A 13,336-nucleotide genomic window follows, 5' to 3' on the forward strand; every position below is an offset into this window, starting at 1 on the left:
ACGCAGCCCAAAATTAAACGACTTAATCGACCATGATAGCTTTAATCGATTGCATCTCTCATCGACAATTAATCGATCATCGATTAATCGTTGACATCCCTAATCTGAACTCTTCAAATCTAAACCTGACTGACTCTGCTAGAAATCTTATAATGGGCCATGGTTGAATCTTCCATCAGGAGGACAATGATCCAAAACAAACATCAAAATCAACACAAAAATGTGTCACTGAGCACAAAATGAAGCTTCTGCCATGGCTGTCTCAGTTCCCTGACCTGAACCCTGTAGAAAATGAGTGGGTTGAACTGAAGAGAAGAAGCACCAACATAGAGCTGGTATTCTGAAGGATCTGGAGAGATTCTGGATGAAGGAATGGTCTCTGATCTCTTGTCAAGTGTTCTCCAAACTTATCAGGCATTCATTATAGGAGAACACTCAGAACTGTTATCTTGGGAAAAGGACGTTGCAATAATTGGGTGTCAATAACTGTGGCTAACGTGAACTAGAGAAAAACATTTATTTCATAATGTGTGTTTCCTCCACTTTCCATTGTTTTACATCAATGAAAGGTTAGAATTTTGTCAGTTTATTTTCACAGCCACCTTTGCTCCTATTTACCAAGGGTGCCAATATTAGTATTTTCTTGCTTTGGTAAAACAGAAACAACATTGACTATTTTAGATAACAGTGACATTTCTGTATCCAATATAGTCAATGTACCAAATTATTTGGTGATACAACTTGGCTTGATAAGGTCAGAGGAACTTGTTAAAAGAATTTGAGTTGAAAAAATATCACTATTTATGCCTTTTTTTTAGACATATACCATGGGGTCTCTGGGAGTCCTAACATATAGCCTGCAAAGGCAATTTCAATAGGACAAGCATTAAATATGTCCTGCAGCACTCTCTTCTAGCTGCTCAGATGAATAAGACAAGAGTTTCTAAAGGCTGTATGCTGTCAAAGAAGCTTTTAGCTGCACAAGGCTCTGCATTTCTCATTGTGTTTCTGTTCTGAAGGGGCTGCAGACACATACACTCCCTCTACTGGCCATGTTTTTAACTGCATTTCCCCTTTCTCTTTCTCTCTCTCACTTATTCGCTCCATCCTCCATTGTCTGCTCTCTCTGTCTCTCTCCACCCACTCCACCCCCTGCCGAGCCATCTGCACTTCGGCAGGCCCTGTCTCCATGGCAACAAGGGAGGCCGCGCTGCCTCCTATTGGCCCACTGCCCAAATGGAGAGGCTGCCGGGGGTCGAAGGTCGTCTGTAGAGTGCCGCCTCACCGGTGTTCTAATCAGCTGTTGACCCCTAGCCACAATGAAATGAGTGTCAGAAGGCAAGGGGTTAATAAAGCCTGGTCTGACTGGCAGCTGGGTCCATTATGAGTGAGGGACAGGAGACTGGTGGGGGGGGTTGGAGGATGCTGGAGATGAGGGACTCCTATCTTGGGTTGGGGGGCCCGTCTGTGTTGCGTAAGGGAAGATTTGATGTCACCATAAATAGTGTCTGCAAGGGTGGAACGAAAGCTGTGGGTGGCTTTTTTTAGGATTACAGCGCCTGGTGTTAGTGTGAGGGATGTTGGGAATTTGGAGGGCTACTGTATCTGTTATGGGGCAACAGTGCTGGATATGATTCCACTTGGTGTACAATTAAATTACTTTAACAAGGCATAGCTAACGCCAGCTTTTACTGTGTGTTAAAAGTTTGGGGTTGGTAAAATTTTTGAATGAGTCTCTTATGCTTACCATGTCTGCATTTATTTGATCAAAAATATTTTAAAAGTAATAATATTGTGAAATATTTTTACAATTCAAAATAACTTTTCTATTTTAATATATTTTAAATTCTAATTTATTTCTGTGATGCAAAGCTGTATTTTCAGCAGTCATTACTCCAGTCTTTAGTCTCACAGGATCTGAAACATTTCTTATTATTATCAATGTAGAAAACAGTTGTGCTGCTTAATATGTTTATGTAAAGATAATTTTTCCTTGGTGTGTGTGCATGTGTATATATGCACACTTTTATCTTACATTTTATTTGTGAAAAGTAGATAATAATTTTATTTCTAAGAAGCATGTTGTAGTTGCACAAGGCTTGTAATGTCAAATTAAACTGTAAAAGTGTTAACCCTATTACCTTTCTGAATGCATATTTTAAAATGTGTTAATTTCGCTTGACATGGCAAAATGCAAATGACTAGCACTGTCTGAGAGAATTTTGCAAAAATCTTGTAAAAATGTAAAGACATCCGTACTAACTGGAAATGGCAGTTTTCTGGAAGTCTTTTGAGTTGCATTCACAGTTTTACATATGCATTTCACATGTTCCAACAGATGATGAGTGCTTCATAAGATTTTAAAATATAACATCCGTACTAACTGGAAATGGCAGTTTTCTGGAAGTTGCATTCACAGTTTTACATATGCATTTCACATGTTCCAACAGATGATGAGTGCTTCATAAGATTTTAAAATATACAGTACTAACAGAAAATTTAATGTGGAAATGTATGGCTCCTTGGGGCAGATTTGTTCCCCATGAGAAGAGTGACTCTTGTGTGATATTCAAAGTCTTTAGCTGAAACGGAGTGGAATATTGTGAATTTAATCATCTAGTTGCTAGGCAACCATCCATTCCATCCATCCCATAATTACACAAAATGCAATTAGCCACAGACCCTTCACGCATGCAAAGTTCATTGAGTTTCACCATAGGGATAAAAAGTTCAAAGCGAAGAATATTAATAATTGACCAGTGCCAAAACGAGAGCAAGAGTTCTTTTTTCTACTCTGCTTAACAAATCTGGCTTCACTGGAACCTAAAGTCACATATCTCAGCACACATAGACATTAATGTTATTTTAATATGATATAATAATAGTTTTTTAATTCATATTTTGAATTAGCTTTTATTTTTATATTTTTTCATTTTAACACAAATGTAATTTCATTTAACACTACTATTAGTTGTTGTTTTTTTAAATTACCTTTATTTCTGTTTTTTTTAATGTTATTTCCAAAGTTTACTAATTTTGCAGTTGGTTTTTCATCTAATATTGTATTTAGTTTCAGCTTTACTTTAATTAACAAAAACGTTTTAATAGTTTTAGTTAACGATAATAACCCTGGTAGACGCTGCAGTGTGCCACCAGATTCTGCCCTCATTTTAGCCCGATATCTGCACACATTTACACCACTAACCTGCCCTAGCGTCCTCGTTCAGATCATCTTCCGCCTGATTCTCAAAGCTAAACATGAATGTCATAAACTAGCAGCGATTTGCTTCAAGAGCACACCATATTAGTGCAGAGAGTGACGATCACTTTTAAATGTTTAAATGAAGGAGATTTGCTCTTATCGACCTCTGCGAGACTGTTCAATATTCAATATCCTGGTCATACCCTTTCTGTTTCGTTTATGGGCCGTTAATTGGCAGTCAGAGACAGTAGCATCATTCTGCGTAGCATCATATTGCTAAATAAAGTGCTGGTAAAAGTAACCACAAGGGGGCAGTGTGTCCTATCCACAGGGGGCAGCACTCCATCCGTCCACCCCCTGCCTTTGTGCTCATTTACTCTCTCTCACTTTCTCTCCTTCTCTCTGTCCTCACGTCTCAAGAACTTGGTGTGGCATGTTCCCATCTATTAGCATCTCAATTAAGGGCTAACAAAAGACAGGTTTTCCCCCTCCGAGGCCTCCACGTGTGTGGTTTACCTAGTTCTCTGTGCGCCCTGAGCAAAATCCAGGAGATTGACTGCACTCCACCAATTACACCTCCCCATCAATGTCTGCAAGAAATCACAATGGCCTTAATTAGCGACTGCAGCCTCACTCTATTACACGCTAGCGCAGTAAAAGCCCAGTCGCACCTTCGCCACCAGTCTCCCATGGATAATGTGGGCTGTAATTATGAAGGAGGAGGTGTATCGGAAGGGGGTGTTTGTGGCTTTTTTTACTTTCATTCTGTGGCCTTCCAATGACGGCTAATTGATTTTTAAAGGAACGTTCACCCAAAAATAAAAATTCTGTCATTATTTACTCACCCTCGTGTCATTCCTTACGTGGCTTTATTTCTTCCAGGCCACTGGCATGTGTGGCTTTATTTCTTCCAAGGAACAAAAAAGGCGATTTTTTTTTTTTTGAAGAATATCCCAACCACATGATCAATATTAGCAAATGAAGATAAAACCTGAAAAACTCCCCACCACAAAGAAATCATAAAAGTGATCCATATGACTATACATGTATGCACAATAGTCTGTCTTCTAAAGTCATGTGATAGGTTTATGTGAGGAGTAAAATTCATTATTCACTTTCAGAAATTGTAAAAAATTCTGATTCATAAATGAATCATTGAATCATTCTGTTGAGTCAGATTTTTTAATGAATCAATGAAACCAGTCTAAATGATTCATTCACAAATCAGAGTGATAAATGTAAAATTATAAATTTATTAGTGATGTCAAAAGATTAACCGCGATTAATCGCATCCAAAATAAAAGTTTTTGTTTACATAATATATGTGTGTACTGTGTATATTTATTATCTATAAATACACAAACGTATAGTATATTTAGAAAATATTTACATGTATTTACATGTATATAATTTATATTATATATAAATATACTTAATATATAAACAACATATTTTTCTTAAATATATACATGCATGTGTGTGTATTTATACATTTACATTTAGTCATTTAGCAGACGCTTTTATCCAAAGCGACTTACAAATGAGGACAATGGAAGCAATCAAAATCATCAAAAGAGCAATAATATGCAAGTGCTATAACAAGTCTCAATTAGCTTAACACAGTACACGTAGCAAGGTTTTTTTTTTAAATTATATAATAAAAAGAAAACAGATAGAATAGAAAAAGAATAGAGCAAGCTAGTGTTAGAGGCCTTTTTTGCTTTTGTTAATTGTATAATAAATAAAAAGAAAACAAATAGGTAGAATACAAAAAGATTAGAAAAGCTAGTGTTTTTTATAAAAAGAAAACAAGCAGTAAATTAATAGGTGCAAGTCTAAAAGGGACAAGTTTTTTTAAAGAATAGAATTAGAAGCAGAGAAGGAAGAGAGGAGTTACTGATACATATTAAGGTCAGTAGGATTTTTTTATTTGCGCCACACCCTTTCAGCAGCCCTGAGATTAGAAGGATGTTCACGGAGAACATCAGATAGCCAAGGGGCAGAAGGGGTGGTATGGGCTGGCCTGGAAGACAAGGGGCAGACACTGTCTAAACAAGATGCAAGAGTGGAGCAGAAAGTATCAGTAGCACAGTAGTTAGCATCAAGAGATGATAACTGTTTAGGGGGAGGAAGCAAAGATTAAACCATAGCAGATAGCCAGGAGCCAGGTTACGTCGAAAAGTGACATGTGAAGGGGTATGTGTTGTGTCAGGAACCATGTTAAAAGTGCGCAGGTTGTTAGGATTGCGCTGCCTATAGTGTGTAATGTGTGGTTTGCGAATGGTAGTAATAGTAGGGATATGGACACACATAGTAAGAGTTCATTAAAACTGAAACAGAAGTGAAGCAAGGTGTAGAAAAGAGGATGAATCAAAAGCGATACTTATGTCCCTTGCCGGTGTCCCTGCACGGTGGAGTCGCACGATAGAGTCGATTATCTTTACACTCTTCGGTCTTCACACGAGGAGGGCGTCACACGACTGCTGCCACGGTATACTAACCTTTTTTATACCCGTTTGACAAAACGGAAATTGAATTCAGCTGAACACACTTTACCGTTTATCACAACAAAGGGCTAAGCAAGCGCACACCACTGACAAGGAATGCGATAGAGTATGAGACCAAGCGCAACTTCAGCAGGTCTCAACACAGTAAACAAAACAAGCGTTTCCTAGCAACGACAACTGCGCTAAACACTAATGAGACAAGAAATAAATACACTTACTATGTGCTTTTAACTTCCGCTGATTGACTGCTTCTCTCAAAGAGTATTTCTTTACACTGTCTTTTGCTAGCGCTTGAACACACTTTACTGTTTATCACAACAAAGGGCTAAGCAAGCGCACGACACTGACAAGGTATGTGATAGAGTACGAGACCAAACACAACTTCAGCATGTCTTAACACAGTAATTTATATATACACGATTATACATAGTACACACACATATATTATGTAAACAAAGTCATTTATTTTGGATGCGATTAATCGCGATTAATCGTTTGACAGCACTAAAATTTATAAATATGTTACATTTCTTGTTAAATGTTGTGAGAATTTTTATATTTGGGTCAAATAATCCTTTAAAAAAATAGTAAAACTATTTTCAAAAATGTTCTTGACATGAACCATTGTTGTTTAGAGTAGCAGCATTTTTTATTGTTTGTGTCAAATATTAGATTTTAGGCATACACATAGAACTGCGCTATAAAATTTGACACAATTCACTAGTTTGCCGCAGTGTTATTTTTGTGTTATTTACAGTTTAATTTTCATTTAGGTTATTTTTAGTAATCTTGTTAAATGTTTTTTTTTTTGTGACATTTTCATCCCCTTTTTATAATATTACTGTTTAAGTTTAATTTATTTATATTTAATTTATTCAGTTTTAGTTTTTATTTTATTTTTTTTAGTTGTTTTCCAATAATTTTAGTTCTATAACCTTTACTTATTTCAGTTAGTTCCCAAGGCAACATTTCTAATTTTCAAGATTTTAATTGTATATTTATATTTTATTTAATTTCAGCTTTATTTCAATTAACAAAACAGTGTTTAATAGTTTTAGTTTTAGTTAATGATAATAACCCTGGTTTGCCAATGCCAGTATATTTTGCCATCAAGAGCCCATGCCAATGTTTTTGACAGCTACAAGAACAGACAGACAGAGAAAGCGAAAGAAACACATCGAGCGAGAGAAATGACGGGCCAGATCAGACTGCAGTAGACTGATAAGAGTAAATGGAATGTGGAAGGAGGCCGAGTGTTTTCTAGGTCTCTCCATCCGTGTGAGGTGTCAAACATACCTGAGTCCCATTATAGAGTGTGTGTCTGTGTGTGTGACTGCGGGCCATGTTGTGGGCTAATTAGCTTTTCCCTCGGCCGCTCTGCGACCGCTCCCGTTATTTCCTGACCAGCTTGCCAGGTCGGCACCCCCTCTTCCCCTCCCCCATGTGTGGCTGTTCTAAATGGAGACTCAATGCATGCTGCTCCCCGACATCCTAATGTACCCGACCAGTTGGTTTAACAAACACAGCGCTGCCAACCATCTGCTGGCCAAATCTGTCTTGAAATTGCTTTAGTAACAAACTGAACTTTCTTTGCTCAGTGCTGCTCTCACTTCCTGTGTCCTGCCGCCTTCAGTGTGCCGCTCTCTGATCCTCGACCCGGCCCTCTCTCCTGCTCCTCGTTGCTGACCATTGTCATTTTCTCTTCTTGTCTCATCTCATTTTGGTTCATTTTATCTTTTTTTTCTCCTCTTGCATGTTCTTGTCTCTAACAATTGTCATTTATTGGCTTCTCAGTGTGCATCATCGAATCAAATTATTTTTATAGTTGTGATATCGCCTCATCTTTTCACTTCTCTGCTTTTAGTCATTGTAATCTGTTGTCTCTCATCTCTTCTCTTCTCTTCTCTTCTCTTCTCTTCTCAAATTCATCTTTTCTAATCTTTTTTTACTTTTCCTGTCTTGTTTGCTCTTGTCTTGTCCGTTCTCTAACAATTGTCATCAGTTGTCTTGTTTAATCTCATCTCATCTGTTTTATTGTTTTGGTCTCTTCTTTTCCCACCCTCCCTTCCAGTGTTTTACATTTCTACATTAATTTAGGATTATTTTTTTGTCTACATTTTTGTCAAACTGTAGTAAAATTGAGTAAAATGCATAAATATATATAAATACAAATTTGAAGAATACATTTCCAGGATATTTTTGTCAAAAGACAAAAACTCTTTTAAAATTTTTAATGTCCAAACAAACTCTGAAAATGTGTTTAAATTAATAGATGAATTATGTTAAATATTTGGTTTAATTTTGCACTTTTTCATAAACTGAATTTATTCAAGTTATTTTTGATGATTAAAAATAGATGCTATTTTAGTCAAATTTGAGTAAAAATAGCTCAAATGTGACAAATATAGATAAAAAAATGATAAAATACCATTGTTATCTGTTCTTTTGTTATTATCTCATCTCGTCCAGTGTTATTTAAATATTTAAATATATAAATATTTACATATGCACTTTCTCATCAATTAAAATGTTATTTACATAACTAAACGTAGATTCCAATGTAGTCAAATTGTTGTTAAACTGAATATGACATGAAAAAATATAGACTAAATTGAATGGATATTTTTCGGCAAAATACAAAAACTGTGACTAAAACCTAAAACTGTAAAAATTAATTTAACTTCTGTATTTTACACCTCATAGTTTGACACATTGCATCTCATAAAGAGATTCTAACACGTCCAGAGAAACTGTATGATTATTTACGCCAGTTTCATCTGAAGCATAATTAAACCCCCACAAACCCAAAGCTTCAGAGAACATTTATGCCAACATTCCAGCATGACAGAACTACTGTTTCCAGATCAGATGGCTGGCTGTCTTTATGGGTTTGCCTTCCCTGTTTACCATCTGACCACTGATCTTCCCGTCCCATTTCCTCCCCTCACTGTACTTATAGCGGCTGCAAACAATCAAGGTTTCATTTTCCTTCATGATGATATCCTCAAGAGATCTCAACAAATGCTATAGAACAGATTTTTGGCACAGGCGAGCACATAGCCCTAAACATCAGTATGACAGAAGCACAGAGCTGCCAGGAAATGAACGGTGCCACCTTCCTCACCAGCTATGCCAGTCTCAGTGCCAGCGGATGCGTTCTCAAAGACACAGACCCTGATCTCAAGGGCAAACCCAGCACAATCACACAAAAACACATGCATGCACTCTCAAGCCAACCACTTTTAACCTTACAATGCATAAATACCTCCACCCTTAGAATCCATGCGTATTCTCTATAACACTGCTTATTTTGTCATAGAAAAATATATTAGACACATTTTGCCTCAGCCTCATGTTGTTCCAAACCTGAATGACTTTATTTCTTCTGTGGAACACACAAAAAAGATGTTTTGATGGATGTCTCTGGGTTTTTCATCCATACAGTGTTGTTTTTGCCCTCATTTTTTGTTTTCTTTGCGCACAAAAAGTATTCTCGTAGTTTTATAAAATTACGGTTGAACCACTGATGTCACATGGACTATTTTAACGATTTCTGGGTCTTGAACGTGTCAGTTGCATTGCTCTCTATGTAGGGTCAGAAAGCTCTTGGATTTCATCAAAAATATCTTAATTTGTGTTCCGAAGATAAATGAAGGTCTTACAGGTTAGGAACGACATAAGGGTGAGTAATAAAAGACACAATTTTCATTTTTGGTTGAACTATCCCTTTAATTTTTAAATCGGAAGGTGGCGGAATGCTAAGTGCATAGCGGCCACAGGTCCCAGAATGCACACAAAACCTGCTTAAAATAACATGCCATGTCCTGGAATCCCCACTTACCAAGCTGTGTGGCTCTAAGGCCTTTACTTCAAGTAATCTGTGTGATATAAATGTTGTGGCAATAATTAGAAGTAATTTTATGCTACTCACATTTATTTAAAGGGGTCATATGATGCTTTTTTAAAGATCATTATTTTGTGTATTTGGTGTAACAGAATATGTTGACATGCTTTAATGTTCAAAAAACACATTATTTTTCAAATACTGTACATTATTGTAGGTCCTATATGCCCCGCCTCTCTCAAACGCTTCGTTTTCTACAAAGTCCCTCCTTCCGACAAGAGCAGTCTGCTCTGATTGGAATTTGTGTTCCGAAGATAAATGAAGGTCTTACAGGTTAGGAACGACATAAGGGTGAGTAATAAAAGACACAATTTTCATTTTTGGTTGAACTATCCCTTTAATTTTTAAATCGGAAGGTGGCGGAATGCTAAGTGCATAGCGGCCACAGGTCCCAGAATGCACACAAAACCTGCTTAAAATAACATGCCATGTCCTGGAATCCCCACTTACCAAGCTGTGTGGCTCTAAGGCCTTTACTTCAAGTAATCTGTGTGATATAAATGTTGTGGCAATAATTAGAAGTAATTTTATGCTACTCACATTTATTTAAAGGGGTCATATGATGCTTTTTTAAAGATCATTATTTTGTGTATTTGGACAGAATTTTCATTTTCAGAAGAAAAATCTGTCATTTGTGTCTGTACTGTAAACAAGTGACCTCAGTTCTGGAGATCAATGTTTCTAAGAATGAATGCTTCTACGCAAAGACCTAAAAAAAAAAATAGGGTTGCATTAATGAACAAATGGAAGAGGTATAGAATTGGTTAACCAAAAGTGAAAATTCTGTCATCATTTACATTTACATATATATGTATGAAAGTTTTGGGACACATCTCTTAATTATTGAGCCATGCAATGTGCATTTATAAAGAGCTCAGTGAATTCAAGCATGGCACTATGAAGAAAAAGAGTTGCATGACGTTTCTTTGGAGATTTTATGCCTTTATTATCCACTGTAAAATATAAAAACATTCGAGTTTGGAGGATGGGTAAATAATGACAAAAAGATTTAAGTGAACTATTCCTTTAAAGGGATAATTTGGAGTATTTGTGTATATCACCTCGAAAAGTGTTTAGTCTTTGCCTCTAATATTCCTCTTGCTAATTCAATACTAGCTTTATGACACCTAGCATTTTCCTGCCCTTTAATTTTACAGTTACCCTTCTTCTGTCTGAAATTGCTTCACCAAAAAATAAGGCTCCTTATCTCTGACTCTCACATTTGTTCTTTTTTTGCTTAACCAGGACATGCAGGTATTTGCATACCAAATGACTGCTCTGTCTGACACGCAAATTAATTAGTCTGAATTTTGCAAACAAAACACAGGAACATGTCACCAAACAGCTCAGCACCACCGCATGTTTCAGAGATGACTCCGTAATCATTTCACTCCTGACATTTGAGTTTTTTTATTAGCATCCGAAGCGCTAGGCCTCATGTCTTTTGTTTGAAGTCCTATTTTTAATAGTACTTTCCTAATTTTTTGGTTAATCACAATGTAGATTGTATTCTTTTCTAGACCCTGTTTGAATTCTGAGATTCGTATAAAAGATAAAACATCATTTGAGTTCATGCAGAACCAAAATAACGGTCATTTGCATTTTATCCCCAGTCAAACGAACTGACGTGTCGCATGTGGTCAGCGTTGACATCATCCATCACGGTGTCCCTTAGAGTGAAGCTAAAGGTCTTTGTCTTCATTCTTTGAACTAAACAGCCTTTGCATGAGGTCACTGGAATCAGGCCCTGTGCGTTTGTCTGCCGATCGTGTTTGTCTAGTCCAGGGGTAGGCAAGTTCGGTCCTAGAGAGCAGCAGCTCTGCAGAGTTCAGCTCCAACCCTAATCAGACACACCTGAACAAGCTAATCAATGTCTTCAGGATTACTAAGGCTATAGGCAGGTGAGTTTTTTTTTTTCAGGGTTGGAGCTGAACTCTGCAGGACTGCGGCTCTCTAGGACCGAACTTGCCTACCCCTGGTCTAGCCTCTTTGTTGTGGAGGACTCTGGGTCCCTGTAGGCTGACGACCCCCTTTCTGAAGCCGCATGACTTGAGCATCACTCATGGGTGGGGTGAACCGCATGCTCCCTGGAGACAGAGTGACCCCTGACCACGGGAGGCATGTGGCATAATGAAGATCTGATTGAATAAGTGCACAAATGAATGAAGATAGAACTGACATGCAGAGAGAAACTCTCATCCAGCCAGTGTGGCTTTCTCTCTTTGTGTCTGCTGATTGAAGTAGATCTGTCTTACAGACGGGCCCCACTAAAAAACAGAACCATATGCTGTCCACACTAGACACTACTATGCATCGCAACGGTTTTCAGTCTGTCTACACTGGAAGCGTAGAAGCTGCAAATAATCACTAAAAAAGACTAGATCAGACCAAGATATACCAATCAGATATTATGGTTTCAGCTCAATAGTTTAACCTTATTAATCTATTGGTATAAAAAAATCACTCATATAATTATTATTATTATGATTGATGAGTGTTGGAAAAATTGCATATACATAAGCAAAAAAAGCACACAAAAAATTACGCAAATTCGTTTATTATTAATATTTATTATATATTAAATATATTTATATATGATATAATTTATATGAATATAAATATATACATGTAAATATTTTCAAAATATATGCTGTATGTGTGTCTTTATATATACATAATAAATATACACAGTACACGCATATATTACTATATATAGTACTATTAATCGTTCCTTCCATCCATCCATCCTTTCTTTTAATCTATCTTTTGCTCTACCTATCATTCTGTCGTTCTGTTTATCATTCTATCTATTGTTCTGTTTAAATAATATATAAATAATATTTATTTTTCCAGATGGATAGGGGAAATAAAGTTGGTGACTGTCAAATGAAAGTGCCACAATGGATGCTTCCAGTCTAGACAGCTTCATTAAATATAATAGGAGGGATTTAGTTCTGTCTTTTATTAATACACAAAACAGGAATTAAAGTAAATTGACTTGGTTAACTTTGTTCACCGCACTATATGATTCCCACTGATTTCATGTCAAAGCATTCAACATTTTCTACTTGTGACTTGTTCCATGTTTGATTCATATAAAAACGTCTCTTCCTCAGAGAATGAAACCATTTGCTGGTTTTGAATGGCCGTCTCGACATCAAGGCCACTCAAGGAGCTCAAGGACAAAAGGATGAGGTGAACAATAACGACAGACCAGAGACCCTGAGCCAGACTGAGGAGCTCAATTGTAGGCTAGAGTCAGGCTGAAACAAAAGGATAAAGAGAATAAACCTGGCGACATCTCTATGCTGTTTATTCATTCGCCCTCCCAGCAGTTTCAAATCAAAGAACCGGACATTATTTACATTCCTTGTGCTCAGCAGCTATAAAAAATGAATCCTCTTCAAGGAATTAAATAATTGCGTTCCGCGAGCTAATTTGAATGTTGTTCTCCACATCAAAGCCACGTAAAGCTCAGTAAATTCTCCACAGAGAAAGGAAAGAGGTAAACAATAGCACAAATAAACCTGAGATCTTACAGTAGCTGCATTCCAATTCACTTCACATCCGTATACAGTGTGTATGAGATCACGTTAGGTTAAAGTAAATTAATGTAAGATTTTTTTAATGCAAAAACACAGTAAAAGTAATATTGTGAAATATAAAAATTTTAAATAGATTATATATATATATATATATATATATATATATATATATATTAGT

The 13,336-nt window shown here is 36.7% G+C and overlaps 1 protein-coding gene across 2 annotated transcripts in view; it reads left to right on the forward strand.

Annotated features, from left to right (window-relative positions):
- Positions 1–13,336, forward strand: part of msraa (methionine sulfoxide reductase Aa) — a 65,401-nt gene that overhangs the window by 46,450 nt on the left and 5,615 nt on the right. Inside the window, exon 6 of one of the 2 annotated variants that reach the window (XM_016537551.1) lies at positions 12,730–12,808. The exons of the other annotated variant lie outside the window; for it this stretch is intronic. Coding sequence (XP_016393037.1) covers positions 12,730–12,807 — 78 coding nt within the window. The 3' untranslated portion in view covers position 12,808. The remainder of the gene's footprint in view (positions 1–12,729; positions 12,809–13,336) is intronic. 2 annotated transcript variants of the gene reach the window in all.

This window comes from Sinocyclocheilus rhinocerous, unplaced genomic scaffold, assembly GCF_001515625.1.
Source record: "Sinocyclocheilus rhinocerous isolate Xijiao unplaced genomic scaffold, SAMN03320098_v1.1 scaffold185, whole genome shotgun sequence".
Lineage (NCBI taxonomy): Eukaryota > Metazoa > Chordata > Actinopteri > Cypriniformes > Cyprinidae > Sinocyclocheilus > Sinocyclocheilus rhinocerous.